The sequence below is a fragment of the Nicotiana tomentosiformis genome, chromosome 5, assembly GCF_000390325.3.
Source record: "Nicotiana tomentosiformis chromosome 5, ASM39032v3, whole genome shotgun sequence".
Classification (NCBI taxonomy): Eukaryota; Viridiplantae; Streptophyta; class Magnoliopsida; order Solanales; family Solanaceae; genus Nicotiana; species Nicotiana tomentosiformis.
The window spans coordinates 8,383,334-8,409,577 of NC_090816.1; the positions used below are offsets into that span (position 1 = coordinate 8,383,334).

Sequence of the window (26,244 nt, forward strand, 5' to 3'; positions counted from 1 at the left end):
AACCAACCCGACCTATGTACACCCCTATATGCAGGAATTAGTAATGCATACATTATAATGTAAGAGTTATTTCTTGTTATATTTTTGGTTCGTTGTATTAATATTAAAAGATATACGAGTTTAAAGAGATAAGACATCGTTGTTATTTTATTTTATTTTTAGTCCATGTATTGCTAATAGTTATATTTTCTTATTTCATATACCCCATAAAATAATACATAAACATCTGCATAGTTTAGATATGTATTATTTATAAAAAGAGTGAAAATTGCAGTCAAACAAGGAATTTAATAACTGAGAAGACTAATTCTCCTTATTCAAGCAACCAAATAACGTGGATAAGTTATTCTGAATTTCTTGAGTCTAGTGTCTATTGAAAATAGTTTTTCTACCTCATACAACATAGGCGTATGGTCTGCATACACCACATTCTTCTTAGACCCATTTGTGTAATCACATTGAATTTATTGTTATTATTGTTATTGCTGTTGTTGTTGTTGTTGTTGTTGTAAGTTATGCTGAATTTAACGAGGGAATTAATTTTCCTTATTGTTACAACCAAATGTGCTCCTTAGAACATTTAGATAGTCTGTCAATGTGTTGTTGTTCAGCCCATGGTCCAATCATAATTAAGAGTCTTGGCCAATGGTAGGTACATTCCGTCGGTAGCGTATACAGAATTTTTCATAAGCGGTGTCACAATTTGAAGAAATGAACAAATAAATAACTTATTGTAGTTGTAGGCGGTGTCATTTTCTATATTTATCCCTAATATTTTTATTACATACCGTCACTATTTCATGTACCTTTGTACCATTTTGGAAAATGAACTTTAAGCTGGCCGATGTAGATATGCAATCCGAATAGAATTTTAATGATATTGATATCTTGAATATCTCGATAAATTCTCTAACCATATTTTATTTTTCATTTTCTAGGTTATGCTTTCTGCATTAAAATAGGAAGAGAATTCAGTAGCAAGGAACATGAAACTATGAAAGGCAAGGCTGAAAAGGGGCTTTCAATGGACCACTGGACCAAATATAATAATACATTTATATGGAAGTGAGGCAAACCTACTCTTTGGGTAGAGGGGTCACAGGCCTATGAAAACTTCGGAAATATATATATATATATATATATATATATATATATATATATATATATATATATATATATATATATATATATTGACACAATAAATTTTAAAGTATAGACATCTCCATAGATCTATTTAGAGGTACAACTTAACTTGTAATGCACAATTTGGGTTTAGTTCCAACTCTAGCATTTGCTCAACTTATATTCGATAATGATGCCCCCGACAGTTTCAAATCCTGAGTCTGCCCTGTATAGAACCAAGCTCGATAAAGTCAAGATATGGACAATTGCTTGATGCTTGACCTCAAACATGGTATTGGAAAATCCAAAAATAAATATAGATTGTTATACATTGAGTAATAATGTATTTGTTGTTATGCAAGGAATAATTATACAAGAAATGTTGTGAACGGATATAAGATTACCATAAACATATTCAATTACCGCGCAATTGTTCTAGTGTAATTTGCTTCTTAGTTCTTACTACATGGATTATTTTTTCGTAAAAACTTGAGTTAGAAATTGAACTCTAGTGCCGGTCAAGCTTCTAAAGAAAGTTGTATTAACCTTGAAATTACAAGGAAAAAAAACCCAACATACACGTTTTCTTTAACACTTTCCCTAGTTAATCCTATAGTAGGCCAACAAAATAGAGGGAATGAGAGGGTGCAAAACTCCCCTTTGGAGATATTATAGAACCCATTCAAGCCTCATTCTTTGTAAAAGCAGGATCAACGTTTCCCAGACTTTTCAAAATTGCTACTGTACTTATACAGAAGATTCGATGCGCACCCAACGATATTTTCGAAGAATTCGAGCTACATAGAGTAGGATCATTCGCTTACAATTTCATCAGAATTATCCGATTGTACCCTGAAACACTGAAGACGAGTGTCCCCAAGTCTTCTGGAATAAGTAGCTTTCTTATACTCAGCCCAAGTGAAAGGCCTGTAGAGATAAGATTTGTGTGGTGTGACCAACTCTGAGGGACAAGAAATTCTGGCATGGGGTGCTGGGGCACCAAAATAGACCATTGACATCCTAGTTTTGCACGAATTCACCATGGCCCTGTGCCTGACACTCTTAAACCTTCCGTTGGTCAGAGCCTGCAAGTGACGGATCCAAGATTTTTTGATAAGAAGTGTCAAAATATACAAAATTAAACATTCAAAAAAATAAAAACAATTCAAAAGGATTCAACATATAGTATATAAAAAACGATATAAAGCTAAGTAGCTCTTTTTCGTATTCAAAAACTAAGTCAGTTCCCAATGCAAACCATAAATAAAGGGCAGTGAGATTCTAACTGGATGAGAAGTCATTCGATAGGGGCCCTCCAAAAAATATGCAGAGATGATCAGCTCATCACTGAAATCTGATCAGTTATTATCACGTGAAATCTTAGCATGGCTAGGGATTGAATGAAACCTGTGGTTAACTTAATCACTTCAGTTTCAGTTCCCCCAAAGCACAAGTAGCTATCACTTAATTAGGTCATATTCAAACTATGATTCTTCAGCTCATCAGTCTATTTCTCACTTTTATTTCTGATCATGAGGGATGGATTTATGATAACCATATATGACTACTAGTGCTGCTAAAGGGTAGCCCGGTGCACAAAGTATCTCGCATTCACACAAGGTCTTAGGAAGGACAACACCCCCCAAGGGGTGTGATGTCGACAACTTATCCTAAAGCAAGCATTAGTGACTGCTTTCACGACTCGAACTTGTGACCTATAGATCACACAGAGACAACTACTACTTCTTACCTACAACATTATGAGAACGGTATTAATCATCCGGTGCCCGGGACCAATTTCTTTTATAAGCTTATAATCTACTATGGAATTTTTTAGCACTTTCTATCAATAGGTCAAACCAAGACCTCTGGTTAACCACAGAGAAAAACATTTCCCCACACCCTTAAGCGGTAAATAAACATTACAAATAAATCAATTCCAATAATTATGAAAATTCTGAACCAGTAGCAATCCCTTTCTCGCACTTCCAAACGTTCTAGAGTTCAATTCTTATTGTTACTGATTACTAAAAAGAATTTCACGTGCCTGACATGTCCCTTTGGAAACATATGATAAAATGTAAATGATACATAAAAGATTAGCATGGCCTTTGCTAAGGAATGATTGACATTTAAAAGAAAAAAAATCAATTTGGTAACTGTCACATAGAGAAGGAATGCTTACCTGTAAAGTGTCACCAACAAAGACAGAGAAAGAAGTATTGGGATGAGGTGAGACAGGTATCCACAAACCGTCTTGAGGTGAAATTTGAAGACCACCAACGTCATTCGATCTTAAGATGGTCAAGATCTGAGGGTCAGTATGCTCTCCAAAACCAATCTTACATTGTTGATGATGATGATAACGTGTCGTTATATTCTGAACTTCCTTACTGAAAATTCTGGCTCTATCGTTACTGATAAGTGACACGTCCGTATTCTGATCCTCATGAACATCATGAATAAGGAGTTGATGAATATTATTAGTGATCAAAGGAGGATAGTGATTGAGCCTGACGAGAGAGTCAGAATTAAGGTCTCTGAGAAGTTTACTGAAGACAGAGATGTGGGGGACCCTTAATCCTTGTGCCATCAGTTCTAATATCTCACATGCCAACTCCTTAACTTCCTCTACATAACCATTCACTGCAGAGCTGTCACAAAACCAATAAAGAAAGAAAATGAAGAGCTGATTCCCCTCTTTTATTCTGCCATTGTTTAAGCAACTCAGAAATGGCTACAGCATGCTGTAGAAGAGGAAATTTAAAATACATTTCAATAGATTTTCATGGTAACAAAACAGTGTAAAAGTAGGCAGTAGAGTTAAAATTTGGCGCTAGGATTGTCCAACATTATATGATGAAACAACATATATATCATCTACTCACTAATGTGGGATATTCTAACTTTCGGAAGTTAGGCTCAACATCAAACACTTGGAAATTCAGAGATTTATTCGGGATTTTAAGAGAATGGATGCACCACTATCTTTAAATAAATATATGATCTGACAATATACTTTTTTTTTTTACGATGATCCAAGTTGACGTACAAACTCTAATTGATATTATTAGCATTATTTACATTCTCGACGAGTTTTCATACTTTAAAAAGTACTATCAATAATAACATCATTACTTATAATTTTAAATATCTTATGATTTATTTAGCAACCTTAAAATTTATTAAAATATTCTTCATCCAACATATTACATAGATCTTTTTAAGTACTTCTATTTTCCTGTAGATATGTGTTTTGCATTATTAGTTTTTGATTATTGGTGAGAGTTTAAGATAATTTTATTATCTTCTTATGGTACTTTATTTCTTGACTAAATATAAACTTTTTTGAGAGATTAACCTTTCAATTTTGAAGTCCTGTTTTTCAATGAACACTAAAAACCTGCTATATCAGTAATAATCTTCAAGAAAAAAAAAGAAGAAGAAACACAAACATTTTTAATTAAAAAGTCTAGGGGAGCGAGTCGGAATCGAACCCCTAACCTTGGGGGGGGGGGGAAACGGTGCTCACTTAAGCATAGGTTCACACATACTTGTATAAGAACAAAATCAGAAAAATGCAAGTGTTATATATAGTCTAGGAGGGAAGCCTGAGTTCACGTGAACCCACCCTCCCATATAGATCTGCATCGTCGGCTTGAAATGCGAGTAATATAACATAGAAGCCCAACATTTAAGTAAATCAAGAATATAAATGAATCTTGTTATAACATCATATTAACTATTAAGAATATGAACTTCGACCTTACTCAATTACAAATGTTAACTTGTAAGAAGGCAATTGGCTAAAAACCATACAAATAGAGAAAAACTCAATAGTGAGGGTTAATTACATGTTTTTTTTTTTGATTCAGTATAAAAAGTTGACCGTTGGCTTTCACCATTTCTAGGAGGTTTCTACTTTCAAGCTTCCAAATTTAAATTACATGCTACTATAAAAGTAATTTGTTAATCTCTATGATGTTGATATGATATATGTGTATAAGTTTGTCTTGTCAATTTGATCATCTTTTTAATGTTCTGACATCTCTGAGTACAAAATCTGACTGTACAATAGGGTAGCACCTATCAGAGGTACATCATATAAATTCGATCCTGATTTTGCATTTATGGTTCCGTACTCTTTTTTAGAGATAAACACAAATTGTTACGCGGCGCCTTCCTGAAGTTCCTTGGAAGGGCGACGTAAGGCTAAGCAACCGATGTCAGTACGGTTGCTGTCCGCCAACTGAGGTCCCCTCCGTACGCTAGACTAGATTGTCAGTGCCGTACGGGAAAACCAATGTCATGAGCAATTGAAAGAGAGCAGAAAAGAGAATTGAGAATGAAAGAAAGCTTGATTGCATTGAATGAAAGCTATTACAGAAAACAAGACGGTGTCGGGGGGGAGAGACACCAGTACAGAGAATTGTTTGCTTGCTTGAAAGTTTTGATTGCTTGGTCCCCCTTAATAATGCTTAAAAAAATAAACCAAAGTTACATGACTAGACCTATGAAAGCTGGAAAATCACACTTAAAGAAAATGCAGCAAAACTACTCTATATTTACAATGAAAAGGACTTAGTCTTCTACAAAGCAGCAGCAAGTCCGTTGGCAGCAACTTTGTCTTTAGCATCAGGGTCTGCGCGCGCGGCATTGTCTGCGCGCGCGGCGCTGTCGGCTTTTGCCTGTGGCTGGGCGCTGGCGATGGCTATCGGTGGGGCGACAGAGGCACATGCGCGCTTGTCACTTGGAGCTGCCGAGACCACGGGGCCGACCGTGGCGACGGGCGTTGGGAGGCTGGCCAGGACGCCACGGGGCGCGTCCAAGGGATCATGGGGCATGGCTGGAAAGCCGCCCATGACATTCTCCCCCACCTGAGTTGGCGACGTCCTCGGCGCCTTCCTTGCAAGGTAATCATCAATCAGGCTCTTGTAGGCTTTGAGGTTTGTTCCCCTCTCCCAAGTATTCTCCTCTGCATCACATCCCTGCCATTTCACCAAGAACTCCTGGTGATCTTTTCTTGAGGCGTGAATCACTCGATCATCAAGAATAGCTTCAGCACGCCTTTTTCCGGTTGAATTGGGGCCTCGAATACTTGGTATTGTGAGTTGGCTTCGTGAAGGATCCTCCACATCTTCCCGAAAAGGTTTCAGGAGACTGACATGGAAAACAGGATGGATTTTCCACCAAGCTGGGGTATCCACCCGGTATGCAACTTTCCCAATGCGCCTTTCAATGGACAAGGGTCCAATATATTTTTGCAATAGGCGAGGGTCATGGACCCCTGCAAACAAGTACCGCTTTGGGATTTTGACCATCACTTTGTCTCCCACCTGGTATTCCACAAAGCGGCGATTCTGATCAGCATGCCTCTTCATCCGCTTTTGGGCTTTGACAAGATAGCTCCGCACTATCTCCAAATTTTGCTTCCATTCTTTTGAGAAGCTGGCAGCCCGAGGAGATTTTGACATGTTTGGTGCGTTCACTGTGTGTGGGAGTAGCGGTTGCTGTCCGGTAACAATTTCAAAAGCGCTTTTGTTGGTACTTGAGCTCTTTTGTGAATTGAAACACAGTTGAGCAGCATCCAGAAGCTTCACCCAATTCTTCTGCGATCCGGTCACGAAGTGCCGGAGATATTCCTCTAGCATGCCATTGAATCGCTCCGTCTGGCCATCAGATTGCGGATGAAAACTTGAGCTATGACTCAATTTTGACCCGAGGCACTTAAAGAGTTGGGTCCAAAAATTGCTAGTGAAGCGTGAGTCGCGATCACTAACAATGTCTTTAGGTAAGCCCCAATACTTGACGACATGAGAGAAGAATAGTCGAGCTGTATCTTCTGCTGATATATATTGTGGGGCTGCTATAAAGGTAGCATACTTGGAAAACCGATCCACCACAACCAAGATAGTTGTGAGATCTCCGACCTTGGGCAATCCGGTGATGAAGTCCAGGGAAACGCTTTCCCAAGGTCTTTTTGGTACAGCTAGTGGTTCCAAGAGCCCTGCCTGCGTCAAGCGGTCTGACTTATCTTTTTGGCATACTAGACAAGTCTTCACATACTGAGCGACGTCATCGACCATTTGAGGCCAATAATATGCACGGCGAAGCAATGCCATGGTGCGTTCCTCGCCGGGATGACCGGCCCACAAAGTATCGTGGCATTCTGCAAGAAGAGTCCGTCGCAGATCTCCTCCTTTAGGAACATAAAGTCGGTTCCCTTTCACCTTCAGGAACCCATCTTCGGTGTAGAACTGGCGAGTCTTGCCCTGTCCTACCAAATCAACCAAATACTGTGCAGCAGGATCCTTGATGAGTAGATCCTGTATCTGGTCTTTTATGGTGGTGGTTACTTCGCTTCCCTTTAGGGCGGCGAGAACACACATCGATGCTAGATCAGCTCTCCGACTGAGTGCATCAGCAACATGATTGGTCTTTCCACTTCGGTACTCCAGGTTGAAGTGAAATTCCGCTAGGAGTTCCTGCCACCTAGCCTGTCGTCCATTCAGCTTTGGCTGGGTCATGAAATGGCTAACGGCTGTATTGTCTGTCTTGACCACGAATGGGGCTCCCAGTAGATAATGCCTCCAAAGGCGTAAGCAATGAACGACAGCCAATAATTCTTTCTCATGGGCGGCATAGCGTCGCTCTGCATCCTTCAGTTTCCGGCTCTCGTACGCTACGGGATGCCCTTCTTGTAGCAATACTCCACCAAGTGCATAGTCGGAGGCATCCGTTTGCACTTCGAATGGCTTGGCCAAGTCAGGGAGGGCCAAGACTGGGCTACTGGACATAGCCATCTTCAATGCGTCGAAGGCCTTTGCCCGCTTGGGGCCCCAATCCCACGGGGTGGCCTTCTTGAGAAGTTCTGTCAGCGGCACTGCAATGAGGGAGTAACTTTTCACAAACCGCCGATAGAAGTTGCATAGGCCAAGGAACGACCTCAAGGCATGTATATCCTTAGGAGGCGGCCATTCTGTAATGGCCTGAATCTTCTGCTGGTCCATCTTGATCCTCCCTTCCTCGATGACATGTCCGAGGAAGTCAATTTGTTTCTGAGCAAAGGAGCACTTGGATAGCTTCGCATATAGTTCGTGCTCCCGCAATCGGGCTAGGACCTTCCGCAAATGCTCCAGGTGTTCTTCTAGTGTCTGGCTATATACCACAATGTCATCCAAATAAACCACGACGAATTCGTCAATGTATTCTCGGAAGACTTGGTTCATCAAGGTGCAAAATGTGGCTGGCGCGTTAGTCAGGCCAAAGGGCATAACCAGGAAGTCGTACGACCCATATCTTGTCACACAGGTCGTCTTGTGCTCATCACCATCGGCAATCCGAACTTGCCAATAACCTGTCCTCAGGTCTATTTTGGTGAATACCGTCGCACCACCCAGTCTATCAAACAAGTCTGCCATTAGCGGAATAGGGTACTTGTTTTTCACGGTGATTTTGTTTAGAGCCCGGTAATCCACGCAGAGTCGCAAACTACCATCATGTTTCTTTTGGAATAGCACAGGGGACCCGTATGGGGACTTAGAGGGCACAATGATCCCTGTGTCTAGCATTTCCGTCAATTGTCTCCGAAGCTCGGCGAGTTCGGGTTGTGACATTCTGTATGGCGCCCGGGCAGGTGGCTTCGCACCCGGCACCAACTCAATCTCATGGTCCACAGTTCGCCTAGGCGGAAGACGCTTTGGCATGTCTTGTGGCATGATGTCTTCAAATTCCAGAAGTAACTCCTTCACGGGTGCAGGAATGGGACCCGAGGAGCGTTCTATATCTTCCATGCAGAGGGTAGCCAGGAACGTGGGTTCATGTCTTTTTACCCCCTTCTTCAACTGCAAGGCCGAGATGTTCTCGGCTGCCATCTTCATGGGAATGCACGGAATAATGCAGGGCTTGGCCCCATTTGCCCCCATCATCAGCAGCATGTCTGCATACGGTGCGGGCATGGTATTGGTCTGTCTCAGGAATTCCAACCCCACGATTAACTCAAAGTCATCTATGATCACTACGCGCAGGTTGAACTTTCCTTCATAAGGGCCAAGCTTCACTGGTACTTCTTTGGCTATTCCACCCACTGGTTGAGGTGGTGAGTTGATAGCCTTCACACGACCTTTGCCCTTTCCTACGACTAGTCCAAGACGCTCCACCTGAGTCGAGGCTAAGTAGTTGTGGGTGGCACCTGTGTCTATCATTGCCCGAATGGGCTTGCCATTTACCTTCATGTCAACGAACATTAGGGTCCTCTCTTGATGAGGAGGAGTCCTCAAATTCGCCTTCTTATTTCCTTTCCTGGCAATTGGACAGGGGTCCTTCTTCTTGCGGATACCGGCACTGGTACCCGCTAAGGGCTCAGAAATGGAGCCAACAATTGCATTGAATGCACCTACTGGCTCGGTCTGGTCCGCATCATCGGCGTCGTCATCCGTCCCATCCTCAAAAGCTTGATGGGCATTCATCTGTGCATGTGGACATTCATTATTCCAATGTGGTCCGCCGCAATGGCGACATCCTGAGGGGGGCTTCCTCCCCCGATCATTGTTGTTAGATGCAGCACTAGTACTGCCGGAAGAGGGAGTCTTGGATTTGGGTGCACTCCGGTCTCCTCCACTTCTGCTAGGGCCACTAGTGTTTGGTTGGCCCCCTTTGTATCCTCCTCGGACAGGCTGTTGAGGCCTATCCTTCCGGGCTTCCACTTGGTAATCCCCAAGGCACTCTGCTGCTTGGATTGCCTTAGGCAACGTGTCTACCCTTTGTCTCTGCAACTCCATCCGGGCATAAGGTTTCAACCCTTCCAGGAAGGTGAAGAGTTTGTCTTTGTCCCCCATGTCCCGGATGTTCAGCATGAGCGCGGAGAATTCCCGCACGTAATCTCGCACTGATTTGGTCTGGCGGAGCTCCCGCAACTTTCTCCTGGCATTGTACTCAACATTTTCGGGGAAGAACTGTAGGCGTATGGCTGCCTTCAGTTCCGCCCATGTGTCGAGGGCATCTTCACCTGCCTTGATGGCTTCGTACTTCACTCGCCACCAGAGTTTGGCATCACCCTGAAGATACATGGCAGCAGTTGCTACCTTCTTAGCTTCTTCCAGGCTTCCCACGGCATCGAAGTATTGCTCGATGTCGAAAATGAAATTTTCCACTTCTTTGGCATTTCGAGCTCCACTGTATGGCTTTGGCTCAGGAATTTTCAGCTTTTGTGCCATGGGGGCGAGGTTCACACCACCCCCAAATTGGTTTCCGCCTCCTCGAAGTAGGCCTTGTAAAGCAGCATTGACAACATTGAGCTGGCCTGTCAAGTTGTCAATGGTTTGTTGCATGGCAGTCACCCTGTCTGCCTCTTGTTCCCTGTTGGCTAAATCCTCGGCACGCTCCTGCTGGAGGACCTCAAATTTACCAAAAATTTCAGCTGCCTCTGTGGCTGCTGTTTGCCGGTCTCCTTCAGAGTCGCGGCTGATGTTTTCTATGTCAACTTCGGCCTGGATGAGTCTGCGGTCCAGGTCGTCCAACCTTTGCACTAGGCTGGTTTTTAGATCGGGCACCATTTCCACGATGGGCCGTAATGCGTCAACCGTTCCCTCAAGGGTCGCGATGCGATCCCCATAATTCACCATGGTCAGAAATGGTGGTAATTGCAATGTGATCCCTCGTCCGATGTCGAGCCTAGGCTCTGATACCAACTGTTACGCGGCGCCTTCCTGAAGTTCCTTGGAAGGGCGACGTAAGGCTAGGCAACCGATGTCAGTACGGTTGCTGTCCGCCAACTGAGGTCCCCTCCGTACGCTAGACTAGATTGTCAGTGCCGTACGGGAAAACCAATGTCATGAGCAATTGAAAGAGAGCAGAAAAGAGAATTGAGAATGAAAGAAAGCTTGATTGCATTGAATGAAAGCTATTACAGAAAACAAGACGGTGTCGGGGGGGAGAGACACCAGTACAGAGAATTGTTTGCTTGCTTGAAAGTTTTGATTGCTTGGTCCCCCTTAATAATGCTTAAAAAAATAAACCAAAGTTACATGACTAGACCTATGAAAGCTGGAAAATCACACTTAAAGAAAATGCAGCAAAACTACTCTATATTTACAATGAAAAGGACTTAGTCTTCTACAAAGCAGCAGCAAGTCCGTTGGCAGCAACTTTGTCTTTAGCATCAGGGTCTGCGCGCGCGGCATTGTCTGCGCGCGCGGCGCTGTCGGCTTTTGCCTGTGGCTGGGCGCTGGCGATGGCTATCGGTGGGGCGACAGAGGCACATGCGCGCTTGTCACTTGGAGCTGCCGAGACCACGGGGCCGACCGTGGCGACGGGCGTTGGGAGGCTGGCCAGGACGCCACGGGGCGCGTCCAAGGGATCATGGGGCATGGCTGGAAAGCCGCCCATGACAAAATGCCCATTGCGCTAGTAAATAGTATAGTAATAGTTATAATATCAACTTATGATAGCTAATTAATTTAATAACCTGAGAATATTAGTATTGATATGATATAAACAACGAGTATATGTAATTTTTTACCCATTGCACATGCCCACATGTCAACTCCCCATATGCGAGGAAGTAGGAACACCTTTTGGCCAAATAAATTTCATTAATATCATTTTTGTCATGGCTATTTACCAACCTAAAAGTATATCTTTATTCCTATTTATTGTTTAAAATATATTTTCTCACTAGTATTATTCTTATTTATTTTTTAAAATGTCTTTCTCTGTGTTCCTTCCTCTAGGCAGAAGAAGGGTGGACTTTACAAAAGTAGTAGATAATTTCCCTCCTTTTAAAATACTCCATATTCTTATTCACAAGCAATTTGGCAACAATTAATACCAATTTATATATGGTCTATTTAATGTACAGATATTTATATATCTCCCTGATGAGATTTATATGTATGCACCATTCAAAGTATTCTAATTATTTACATGCAAATCACTTTAAAACTCGTATTATAAACTAATTCTTGAAGCAGCTCTCTTTTCCTACTGAATTTCTACTGTCTATTTGTCAAGTGATTTTAACTCGTTTGAAATGATTGCAATTTTCTGTACTAATACACCTAAATAAAACCAGTTTCAAGCAACTTGTCTAATTGTATTGCTGCTACAATTGTATAATAACTCAAGAATTCCGAAATTCAAAGTACTTGAGCTGATCAAGGTGCTCCTTACCTTTCCTTTTTTATTTCTTACCTAAAGTTAATTATCAACCTTATTACTTGTGACACAAGAAAACAATACCAATGTAACTCTCATGTCATTATTCCTAAATATATTTTGATACTGATAATATTCGGTTAGGTTACACGCACCTCAACTATTTTATTGATATTTGTTACCTCTCATCAGCGGCCGGCAGATACCAGAAAACTTTGCCAGCCAAGGTTTAGAGCAATAAGATTGGACATCAAAGGAGAAAGCCAGCCAAGAGAAAGAAAAGATGGAAGACAAGATTTGCAAGATGTTTTGAAATATAAGTAGCGATGATGATGTCTAGCTAAGTAGGATTCCCTAAAAAAGATGAAACATGGCCTCTGGGGAAGTCAGGCTCAATGTTCATACAGCTGGAACAACTATACAAATACAACAGAAACTAGGTCCATACCCCTTAACCTAGATATTGACGTATGTACTATCTCAAATTCAATCTCTCCCTAACTAATAAATCAAGATAGTTTCAAATCCTAGAGGAAGCAAAAAATTAGGTGATTTGTTCTTATTTGTCCAAATTTTGGTGAGAGATAATCACTCGATACAGGTAAGAGATAATATGTATATCTTGTAATTGATCGAAGTGCGTGTAAATTGACCAAAACATCACACTTGTATAATTTAAAAAAAAAAAATCTTTTGCTTCCTAATTCCCTTAAATTGCACCAGTAACAACATTTTACCTTGATAATGAAAAGCCATCCATCTAGTACTGAGAATCCTGGTACTTGTATGATATATATATATATATATATATATATATATATATATGAGATGTTTAATGATAAGATCCAATGAAACAAAACAAAAAGTTTTCCTAATGATCAAGTGTGTAATTATCTCGTTTAAAAGTTTAAAGCGTTACAAAAAATAAGTCACTTAATTATATCATGTTTTACAAGCCTCTCACGTGCAGGTCTATAATCTTCCCAAAAATTACTCCAAGGTTTCATGGCATGTATAAATAAAGACTATGGCTTCGTTTTGGAATCTACCAAGGAAGTTTGATATTACATGATCCTCCTACATTAGTGCTATGGTAACTGTTTTCGGTTTCCTATCCAATGTTCGATATTTTCACATTAAGGACCCGACTAATCTGCACTCACGTCGTGTAAGGCCCGGTAAAGGAAGAAGTGTTCTCTACCAAAAAAAAGTTTTTATCCTAAAGATCGAATCCGAAGTATTTAGTTAAAGACCGAAGGGTGCTTATTCTACTCATGGTAGTGCTACGGTAACTGAACAACAAATAAATTACACACAAAGGCACAAAGCTCAAAGTTTAATGCATACGTAATTACTAATTACAAGTCCACCCCAACAATAACATATGGTAATACAAAGAAAGGAAAATTATGCCTTTTGGACTAAATAATGTCCCTTCAAAATTTCAAAAAAGTCATGAACAACATACTATCTAATTCATATACTCAGTTTTACAAGATACAACAATATATATATATATATATATAGATGACGTATTCTATAATTTAGCAAGTTCGAAAGATACCTGAACGTGATTGGATCACTGGAAATAGTTTTCGACGTTTGAGAAATAGATAAAGGATTGGCATGAAGTAACAAATATTCAACTTCTCCATTATCTCCATTAAACCCTATGTTTTTGCAACCATAGCCATAAGGATTAGCTGGACCAGCACACTGTTTTTGTAAGGAAGTTTTGGAAAAGAAGCTGTAACTTTCATCTTCCATTCTTTTAATGATGAATTCAGGGATATTATGGTTAATAACTTTGAAAAAACCAAACTCCTCAGAAGCTTTCACTATATGTTTTAATACTTCAGATCTTTCTAATGAAAGGTCAATGATTGGAAGCTCAATATCTCGTATTTTCTCAGAGGTTGTAGCTAGCACCATGTTGAAGTCTTTGGTGAAGTTGAAGAAGTATTATAACAAGAAGAAAGAGAGGAGACGAGGAGAATGAAGGGAAGGTAAAAATAGGGGAATCATCATATATTATACATAGAATATATGACATACATATATACTGGTACTCAGTGGCGGAAGGCAGAATTTTTATCGAGGGACTCAACAACTAATAATAATAAATGCGCTAAGAAGTTAATGTCGGTGATTCAACATCTAATACATATATATATATACATGAAGAAAAAAAACTAATCTTATAATATATATTTAGTATAATTTTCAGCGATGGGGGTTGGCTGAACCCCCTTCTACCCCTAGCTCCGCCCCAGTATGTTACCGTCAGAAGCAAAACCTCATATTTCTTCTAGAGAATCTTCTAATTGTTCTAGAGCAACTAAAAAGAGATTCTTTAATACTCACTCTATCCGTTCGTCGGAGTGATATATCCATGTACTCCCTCTATCCGTTCGAATTTCGATAGTTAAACTAGTTTTCTCTTATCGTAATTTTTTCATATGCCTTTGAATATTTTAAGTTGTCAATTATTGTGGGGCTACGGTATTCTTACATAGTTTTCAAATATTTATATTTTATTTCAATAACTTAAAAGTTTTATATTAGATTTTATGATTAAAATTAAAAAGTTTAACTCCCAAAATTCTAACTACGTCACATAAAATAAATTGGTACGAAAAAATATATAAGAAGAGGAGGGAATCTAGGAGAATTGACTGGAACCGGGTGGGGAGGGGTAGATAAATATTTTTTGGGGGAGTCAGGAAAGAAGAAGAAGCAAATTGATGTAACTCAAAAAAAGAAAACGTTGACTTTTCACTTATTCCAATGGTTGACCAGATATTTTTTATTTTTATTTTGGGTATATGCAACTTATCTTTTTTTTTTTTTTGCTCTTTTTTCTTTTGGCGCTGCATCCGAAATTCACTGTCCTGATCATTGATGCAGATTTATGTTAGGTATGTCTCCGTTAGGGGGTAGAACGTTCTTTATCAAGAAGTTATTCAATATTTGATTCTAATTTGAGATAACTGATTAAGGTCAAGAAAATCTGACCGCACCTATTGAAATTAAGTAATCTTCTTTCTTGTGGCGTGTTTGACTAACCGGAAAAGTTGGGAAGAGAAAATATTTTTGGTATATATCAAAAATACCATTAAATCATGATTAAGTGATAATATATATATGTTTACTTTAATTTGTTAACTTTTAAAGTTAATTATTTATTTAAATATAAATATTCGGCACAAATAAGTATTTATCTAATTTTATTAACTTAACCTTAGAAAAGAGAAGAGTAACAACATCAGTATCATTTTCCATATAATATATGCGAATTTATTGTCCAATTATTGCATACCAGAAATGTTTCCCTTGCACTATATGCCGATAAAATTTATACATACCATATATGCATTACTCAAATTTGCAAGTGCACACTCGCCAGGCTGATACACTCATACCTTATTCTAATTCTGGAAATGGGTATGAATAATAAATAGAGTTTTATGGTTAGTGGCATTCGATCACAAAATCTCTTGACTGCCGCATAAATGACTAGAATTTATTTTCCTTCTTGCAGTTGGCGTTTATTGCTTTTTGTTAATTAGCCAGCATGAATTCCAGCTGACCAAATTAGCTGGAAGGAAGCCTTAAAACAACATTAAAATTGTCTCTGTGTAACCAAAATGTCACGGATTTGAGTCGTGAAAGTAGCCATTAATGCTTGCATTAAGGTAGGTTGTCTACATCACACTCCTAGGGGTGCGAGCTTTCCCTGAACCCTACGTGAATGTTTTGTGCACCGGACTGCCCTTTCGTTCCGGTCAGACTACTTTTTTGTCTCTTTTTTTGGTTGTTGGCTTTGCTAAATACTCCTCGCCTTCGCCATGAAGCAAGCTTTCCCAAATACGATACACACAATTAAAAAAGTAAGAGAAAGAATGTTATTGGACAACTTTATACACACAATTCATTGGTATTTACTATCAAAGGTGTGGTGGGATAATTATAATTGTAATATGGCCAATATTTTAGCTAATGGAGTCCATCTTACATAAGCATAAGCATATTTATAAAGTGTAGACTTTGTTGGCAATATTTTCTGTGATTCAAAAATATTGCATTGTGTGGTGGATATCATTTGCACAAGTTGTATCTTTTCTTTTACAACTAAGATGCCAAAATTTTTTTGCCTTTAAAAGGAAAGGACATTAGTTCATTTTAAACACACCAACAAGACTTGAGTCTTCATTTCTTATTTTTTCCTTTTTTCCTTTATTTAGAGTGTTTTGTATGAGAGTTAAGTGTTGGGAAACACTTGTTTGAACCCTTTCTTTGGAGTGACCTTGTGAGGTTATTCTCTTAGGTTTTTTTGGGATTAATTAGAGTATTTACTCTAATTTTGTACTCTCTTTTGTACTCTTATTGGTATAGTGAAATTGCTCCTCTCCGCGTGTGGACGTAGGTCACCTTGACCGAATCACGTTAAATTTGTGTCTTCTTTATCTACTTTAATTGACGTTATTATCAACCTACATTGTCTTTGTTATTGTCATTATAACGTTGTTTGACTAAATTTCGCACTACCTAGGTTCCAGATCCTAACAAATTGGTATCAGAGCCGGATCTAACCGGGTTTATTTCAGTAGCCAATATGACTTTAACAAAGACTTATATTGAGAAATTTGATCGAAGTGCAAAATTTAAAATGTGGCAATTAAAGGTGGAAGCTATCCTAATTCAGGATGACTTAGATTTGGCGTTGCAAGGAAAGGAGAAGAAGCCGGATAAAATGACGGAATGAGAGTTTGTCGTCATAGACAAAAAGACAAAAGTAGGTATCATTTTAAATCTCTCAAATGAGGTTTTACGCGAAGTTTCTGTAGAAACCACAGCCAAAGGCATGTGGGAAAAATTTAAAAACCTTATATATGAAGAGGGCAGTGGAAAATAGACTTTACCTGAAGCAGAAGCTTTATACATTTAGTATTGGTGAAGGTACCTCTATTCTCTTTCATCTTGACACCTTCGATTCTATTCTTATGGATTTGAGTAATATAGATGTTGAAATTAAAGATGAGGATCAAGTCGTGTTACTGTTTTGTTCTCTACCCCCATCTTTTAAGCATATAAGAGATAATATGTTTTATGCAAAGGATAATATCTCTTATAAGGATATTAAATCTATCTTAAAATCAATAGAACAAATAGATAGTGATATTAGTGGGGAAGCTAGTGGAACTCAAGCGAAAGTTGGCTTGTTTGTTAGGGGCAAATTCGACTCCATATCCAGATACAATAATTTAGAGTGTCGCTATTGTCATAAGAAATGTCACATTATCTCCGAATGCTATAAGCTAAAAAATAAAGAAAAGCATAAGGAAAGGAAAAATGAGCACAAAAATACTGACACTGCCGAAGCAAGTGTAGCTGCTGATGAGACTAAGGGAACTATTTTTTTAGCAACTAATAATAGTTTCAAATCTAACAATGAGTGAATTTTAGATCCGGGTTATTCTTATCATATGTGTTCCAATCGGGATTTGTTTACCACATATGAATCTATTGGAGGTGGAGTTGTCTTGATGGGCAACAATGCTGCACGCAAAGTTTTTAGAAAAAGTACAGTCCGAATCAAAATGCACGATGGTGTGGTGAGAATTTTCACCGATGTTAGACATGTTCCTGACTTGAAAAAAAATCTCATCTCTTTGGGCACTCTAGAATCTCTTGGGTGCCAGTACGCAGGTGAAGGTGGAATTCTGAAAGTTTCTGATGGTGCTCTTGTGATCATGAAAGCACACTGATCTGGTTCGTTGTATACTTTATTGGGATCCACTGTTATAGGCTCTACTACAGTTTCGGTATCAGACAACGTGTATGATTTTGATGGCATTAAATTTTGACATATGTCCATTGGGGCTTTTTGCGGAGAGGATGTAGCAAATTTACTATATCAGCCAAACTTAGGCCAATGTGGAGATTTATAATATGGCCAATATTTTGGCTAATGGAGTCCATCTCATATAAGTATAAGTATATTCGCAAAGTGTAGACTTTATTGACAATATTCTTCAGGACCCAAAATATTGCATTGAGTGGTGGATATTATTTGCACAAGTTATATTTTTTCTTTTACAACTAAGATGCCAAGACTTTTTCGCCTATAAAAGGAAAGGACAATAGTTTATTTTAAACACACTAACGAGACTTGAGTCTTCATTTTTTGTTTTTTCCTTTCCTCCTTTATTAAGAGTGTTTTGTGTGAGAGTTAAGTGTTGGAAAATACTTGTGTGAACCCTTTCTTTGGAGTGATCTAGTGAGATGATTCTCTTAGGATTTTTAGGATTATTTAGAGTATTTACTCTAATTTTGTACTCTTATTGATATAGTCAAATTGCTCATCTCCGCTTGTGGACGTAGATCACCTTGACCGAACCACGTTAAATTTGTGTCTTCTTTATCTACTTTAATTTCCGTTATTATCAACATGCATTGACTTTGTTATTGTCATATGTTGTTTGACTAAATTTCGCACTACCCAAATTCCCGATCCTAACGGTAATCTTTCCACTTTAGGTATCGTTTCTTCCTTTTGAATATTGCGGAGTGCGAATACATGATTGCTTACTATTCAGTGAGGATTAAGGTTCCTTTTTTTATATGGGATCCCCTAAACTGATCACCCTCCGCTTTCTTCCCCCAAATTAAAGATTACTAGATTGGAAGGGCGACGAATACAACTTATAGCAAAACCTCAACCAAAAAGTTAAAAAACAAATTAAAAAAATGAAAAAGTATAACGTGTTCATGGTTGGATTGGCATCAAGTTGATAATGAACATTTAGGTTTGAAGCCGTCCTAGTTCATTCACATAAAGCGTATTTTGTAAGAAAAAAATTCATAAATAGCCGCTTTTCAATTACTTCAATTTCTGTAATTGAAAAATATTCAATGTCCTCGAGTTTCAACTTCTAACAGTAAAACAAAAAATCTAATGTTCTGAAGTTTTAACTTCTACAAGTGAAACTCCAGAAGAATGTCACGAAGTTTTACTTGTGGAAATTGAAAGTTCATGATGATAATGACTATTTTCCAAAGACATGACTGAAAAGTGGCTAGTTGATACTATTTCTACTATTTTCTAGTTGTAGACTTGTAGTCCTAGCTCCTTTGGGCCTCAGGTTGATTGGGTTTTCTTGGCAAAACAACATAAATAGACAAAATTTAAGAACAAATTTCACAAACGTAGCAGCAATACATATTTTACATACAAGGTAACTAAATAATTATATTCCTAGCAGAAAGTTTTAAACCCTTACCTACAATCACGCATCTAAAGTGTTCATTTCCTTAATATTAAACCAAAGGGTTTCAATTTCTCATCTAATAATGAAATTGTCATTAATTATGACAACTAGCCACTTTCTCTCTATTTCAATTATGGTAACGTTTTATTTGGTTGTATAACTATATTTTATTGATAAATGTGAATGTTTGTATAATAGTGCATACTTGGATGAATAAGTGATATTTATAATATTTAGATATTATACATATTATATAATTTGTATAATACATTAGTTTTTATTTAATAAGTTATAATATGAAGTATAAATTAAATATTATTAGTATAAAATATTATTTTATTTGGATATACATAGTATATAATTCTTTATCTCAATATGATAAATACATACGACGTATATTCAGAATATTAAATTTTATAATATAAAATATACCACATATTTATTGTATAAATATTATATATTTAGGGCACATTGTAGTTGTTTAAATATTATATAATATTACTATTATATATAAAGTGTAAAAATGACTCATGAATGCTTCACGTTTAAAGCCTTTCATTTTATTTAGTGATTGAATTTTGTGGAAGGGAGAGAAAATAGTGAAAAGGAAGAGAAAATCATGGCATAAAATATTTTTAAATTTATTAAGACAAATTCATACTAAAAAAATAACGTAAATGTTTAAATTTATTCTAGAAAGATACGGTGAATCTGTAACTGTTATATTCAAATGTAATAGAATATAAAATTATTAAATAAAAACATATGTGGTTATACAATGTACGTTTTATAAATATTTTACCGAATTTAAGTTACATTACTTCATACATGTTTATCCATAATATATTAAAAGCACGAAGTACCTTAGCGGAATGCCGTTAGATTACCCCTTAAAATATATTTCACATTGGATAAAATTATAATTTAAATAATTTTCCTAATATTTAGGAATCTGAGATTACCTAAAATAGCGAATTGTCGTTAGCCTTTTTTACCCTTTAAAATATATTTTGGTTATTAAATCTTTCATTATTTGAGTTAAGTAAAAACTCCTAATATTTAGGACCGTAAATTCTATTAACATTTTACCTTATATAATACCTTCTATATTAGTTTTCTTAATATTTATGTTACTTTTAGCAGAATATATAACCTAATATATCTTATACTTCTGATAAACATGAAGGAATACTTAAGTAACCCAACTTTTTGTTTCTTTTAGAAGAAACAAGCAGCGAATTCACAAATGTAGTCAAAGTACAAATTGTTGGCTTCAACTTTTGGATTTTAAGTCCTTGATACTAACGGGAAAAAAATTCTTGACTTTTGGTATAATATTTCTCTAAAGATATATGTTTTTATAAAATCATACTAATTACCATTTTATCCAATATAAGAATAAAAATATCACGACCCAAAATCCATTAAAGATCGTGATGGCGCCGAACACTGCTGTCAGGCAAGCCAACAATAAATACTCAATTTGGTTCTCGTTTTTAATATTTTGAAATCATATTTTTCCTTCAATTAAATAGTAAAAGATGAAATTTATAAGATAAATAATAATGTTTTCAACAAGTTCAATACAGGACAACCCATAATCACCCCAAAACCCGGTGTCACAAGTGCATGAGCATCAACTAGGAGGTAAAATAAAATACAACGTCGGTCCGAAATACAAGTTTGGATATGAGAAATATAAATACTCTGAAGGAGACCCTACTCGCTGCGGATCGTAGTAGAGAGTGCAACTCACCTAAGACCTCGCAATAATCGTGCCTCTGCGCCCACAAGGCCTCTAGACATATATATACCTGCACAAAAATATGCAGCAAGTATAGTATGAGTACGTAAATCAATGCGTACCCAATAAGTATCCCGCCTAATCTCGAGGAACTAGTGATGAGGGGTCGACTCAGACACCTACTATGGGCTATAATTAATATACCAATGATATAATTAAGCATGGATCAATTAGGACGACTGTATTCCCAATATCATGAAATAAGTAAATAATTCTTTTGTTAATAAAAAATTTCTCCAAATTCATTTTCATCATTTAACAATTTATATCTCAGGCCAATGAAGCAGTATCAATTATTATAATTTCCAAAGCAATTAATGCAATCATGCACAAGTCATGCCGAGGTCGTACAACCCGTTCCAATATATAAATATAAACTATGCACTGCCGAGGGTCAAACGACACGGACCATAGATGCATGTATTACCCCACTCGTGGATCATACATGCGACGCGGTCAAATATAAATTTATCAGTAAATTATAACCCTTTCTTGATTCTTTTCAAAATAAAGACAATTCGACTTGAAGCTTTTAAAGCATCTATTACCCCGCTCGCGGAACATACATGCGTCGCGGTCAAATATAAATTTATATTAAATCATAAACCTTTCTTGATTCTTTTAAAAATAGAGACAAGCATTTGATACAATTGACAAATATAATCAAATAACGGTGTCCACAAGCATGGTGTAAATCTTAATTACCCGGACATAAACAGGAATAGTAGCTACGTACGAACTCTCATCACTTCGTGTGTATGTAGCCCCCACAAATAACATCACATATTAATTAAGTTCATCTATAGGGTAAGTTTCCTCTTACAAGGTTAGAAAAGAGACTTACCTCGCTCCGAAATTCCATTACCGGCTCCAAAGCCATTCCAACAACTCGAACCAATGCTCAACGCTTCAAAACTAGTCAAATAAGATGCAACCCAATCAAAATATGTTCTAATACTCATAATTAATCAATTTACAATAATTTTCAACTCCGCGTAAAAGGTCAATAAAATCACTCTCGGGCCCACGTTCCCACGTGCCCGGATTCTGAAAATTTTTGACGATAAACTTCACCCATAACCTCACGAACTCAACTATATAATTTATTCTCAATTCCATGTCGAAATGCGTGGTCAAAATCTAAAAATACCAAATTTTAGATTTTTTACCAAATATCCCACAATTTCTACTAATTTTTATGCCTAAATCTATGTATAAACCTTGTATGAAACTCACAACTAGTAGATATCACTTACCTCATGCTTGGTGATGAAAGTGGTGCTCCAAAATCGCTCCTAGGTCGGCTCCCATGGAGAAAAATGAAATGAAAATGGCCAAACTTCCATTTTTAAAACCTCACTACCCAGGCGACCTTCTTCGCGATCGCGAAGGTCAATGAAACACTACCTCCAATTTTCTCTTCGCGTTCGCGTCATCTTGGTCGCGTTCGCGAATATTTGAGACCACCACCCTGCGCGTTCGCGTTCCACCCGCCGAGTTTGCGAAGGCCAACTGCTCCAGGCCCCGCTCCCTTATCTCCTCTTCACGTTCACAGTTGGGCCTCCGCGTTCGTGAAGCACTGCCAGACCCATCTACATGTTCGCAAGCCCATCACCGCGTTCGCGTAGGGAAAAATCACTAGCCCAGAAATCCTTCTTCGCGATCGTGTGTCACGACCCAAAATTCCCTCATACGGACCGTGATGGCGCCTACCATTTCACTTGCTAGGCAAGCTAACATTAGAATAAAATTAATCAATTTTTAAATAATTTTTAAATTATTAATAATCGAGGAAACAAAAGCGGAAGCAAAGTTTGAAATATAGTAAAATAATCCATAAAAACAACCGTGTCTAATTACCATCCCAGAACCGGTCTCACAAGTGCACAAGCTTCTAGAATAATACAAATAAAGGTCTGAATAAAATAAAGCTGTCTGAAAATAAACACACAGCTAAAGTAAAATAGACGGGGACTTCAGAACTACGGACGCCGTACAGTTATACCTCAAGTCTCCTCCGAATAGCTGAAATCCGAGCAAGTCTATGAAACGACACTGGGACTAACTCCGAAATCTGCACAAGAGGTGCAGAGTGTAGTATCAATACAACCGATCCCATGTACTGGGAAGTGCTGAGCCTAACCTCGACGAAGTAGTGACAAGGCTAAGGCAGTTCACTTACGTTAACCTGCACGCAATATTAATAACAACAACAAATAATAGAAATAAATCAGGTAACTCATTTATAATAATTGAAGCCAACTCAACAGTCATAATCCATTATTATTTTATCCAATTCTGTTGCAGCGTGCAACCCGCTCTCACAATATATTCATATTCAATTCTGTTGCAGCATGTAACCCGCTCTCCTAATATATTCCTTTTAATCAAGTCTGTCATATATTTATTTCAATGAAGTATATATATAGACTTTTAAATAAGTCTGTTGCGGCGTGCAATCCGATCCCCCAATATTGACTTTTAAATATGTCTATTACGGCGTGCTATCCGATCCCCCAATATATATATATATATATATATATATATATATATATATATATATATATATATATATATATACTTTCATTTTCGTTGCGGCGTGCAACCCGTTCCCCCAATATAATTTTAAACAACTCATAAATGTAATAAAACTTACTCCAATAAATACCACATCCAATGAGAAATTATTAAGCATCAAGGAACACAATAGTTATAATTTATTTATGAACCAAAAAATGACAAACAACAATTTATTATGAAAATCATAGAGAAATTAGGTAGTTTAATATTTAATATGCTAAATGTCAAATAACAATTAAAACACATAATTCAAATAGCATGTAACAATTAATGTAGGAATTCAAGAATTAATATTTGACAAAGAATAGGAGAGAAATAATTATTATAATAATTAATTTATAATTTAAAATAATTTATGATTTTTCAAGTAAGCAGACAAACAATTAATTTGACGATGTATAGATACTCGTCACCTCGCCTATACGTTGCTCACATGCAATTCACATAACAAATAATATAAGGGTTATATTCCCTCAAGTCAAGGTTAACTACGACACTTACCTCGCTTTGCAAATTCAAATCAATTACTCAACCATAGCTTTTCCTTTTAAATTTGTCTCCGAAAGCTTCAAATCTATTCACAAACAATTTGATATATTCAATAATAATCATAGGAATTAATTCCATATGAATTTACAAATTTTCCGGATAAAAATTAGAAATTCATTTAATTATTCGATTGTGGGACCCACGTCTCAAATCCCGAAAAAACTCGCGAAATCTGATCACCATTCGATACGAGTTCAATCATACAAAAATTGTCCAATTCCGATATAAAATGGACCTTCAAATCTTAACTTTTCGTTTTTGAAAGGTTTTATAAAAATCCGATTTCTTCCATCTAAATCCGAAATAAATGATGAATATAGACATGGATTTGTGAAATATAATCACTTTTGGTTAAAAAACACTTAACCAATTTAAAGTCGTGAAAATTCCCCTTGAAATCGCCCAAATCCGAGACTTAAAACTCAAAAATGAGTAAAAATAGCGACTTCCGAATTTATGGGCTATGCCCAGTCATTTTCGCATCTGTGGATAAAAGTTCTGCATTTGCAAGACAAAGCTCGCATTTGTGATGCCAGGCTGCCAGGTGAAGTTACGCATCTGTGGACACTCCTGTCGCAACTGCGACATCTGCTTTTGCGCAAAAAGGCCGCACCTGAGAAGACCTTAGGCCAGCCCAGTCCCGCATCTGCGTGATTTGGTGCGCATCTGCGGGCATGCTTCTGCGAGAAGCTGTCCGCTTCTGCGATCGAAGCCTAGACACGCCTGGGCGCATCTGCGAAAGCTCGCTTCTGCTAGCTCGTACCTGCGGTCAAAAATCCGCAGGTGCGATTACACCAGAAGGCCAAATTTCAGATTTTTGCTTAAGTCCAATTCTTGTTCCGATTTCGATTCGAACCACACTCGGGACCCCGTACAAATATACCAACAAGTCCCGTAACATAATACGCACTTACTCGGGGTCTAAAATCACGTCAAATAACATTGAAATTGCAATTCACACCTCAATTCGAACTTTGAGTTTTAAACTTTTCAATTTGCAAATCTCGTGCCAAAACATATTAAATGAATCCGGAATGACTTCAAATTTGGCACACAAGTCATAAATGACATAACGGAGCTTTTCAAATTTCCAGAATCGGATTCCGACTCCGATATCAAAAAGTCAACCCCGTGATCAATCTTGGAAATCTTTAGCCTTTAAATTGCTAGTTTCGTCAAAATGGTCATAACTTGAGCTAGGAACCTCCAAATTAAATTCCGGGCATACGCCCAAGTCCCAAATCAAGATACGGAGCTACCAGAACTGTCAAAACACTGATGCGGGTCTGTTTGCTGAAAATGTTGACCAAAGTCAACTCAGTTGAGTTTTAAAGCTATATTTCACATTTTAATCCATTTTTCACATAAAAACTTTCCAGAAAATTTTTCGGACTGCGCACACAAGTCGAGAAATGATAAATGGTGCTTTTCGAGGTCTTAGAACACATAATTACTTATTAAATTTAAAGATAATATTTTGGGTCATCACATTCTCCACCTCTAAAACAAACATTCGCCCTCGAATAGAGTTAGAAACAAAGGTACCTGAGCTGGAGAAAAGGTGTGGATATTTACTCCGCATGTCCGACTCGGACTCCCAGGTAGATGCCTCTACCGGCTGACCTTTCCATCGCACCCGAACTGAAGGATAACTCTTAGACCTCAACTGTCGGACCTGCCGGGCTAGAATAGCCACCGACTTCTCCTCGTAAGTCAAATCTTTTTCCAATTGGACTGAGTTGAAATCTAACACATGGGATGGAT

General features: G+C 37.8%; 1 protein-coding gene and 1 non-coding gene across 2 annotated transcripts; one reads left to right on the top strand and one right to left on the bottom strand.

The window, feature by feature from the left end:
* Positions 1-1,634: 1,634 nt before the first annotated feature.
* On the bottom strand, positions 1,635-14,401 carry LOC104112813 (gibberellin 2-beta-dioxygenase 2-like). Its single transcript, XM_070201972.1, has 3 exons — positions 13,841-14,401; positions 3,308-3,776; positions 1,635-2,207 (listed from the first exon to the last, which is right to left on the bottom strand). Exons 1-3 carry the CDS (start codon positions 14,206-14,208, stop codon positions 1,935-1,937), a joined length of 1,110 nt encoding a protein of 369 aa, XP_070058073.1. The 5' UTR covers positions 14,209-14,401; the 3' UTR covers positions 1,635-1,934.
* Positions 3,177-3,278, top strand: LOC117280724 (U6 spliceosomal RNA). The gene has a single exon (XR_004511294.1). It is a non-coding gene; the product is annotated as a U6 spliceosomal RNA (small nuclear RNA).
* Positions 14,402-26,244: the final 11,843 nt, after the last annotated feature.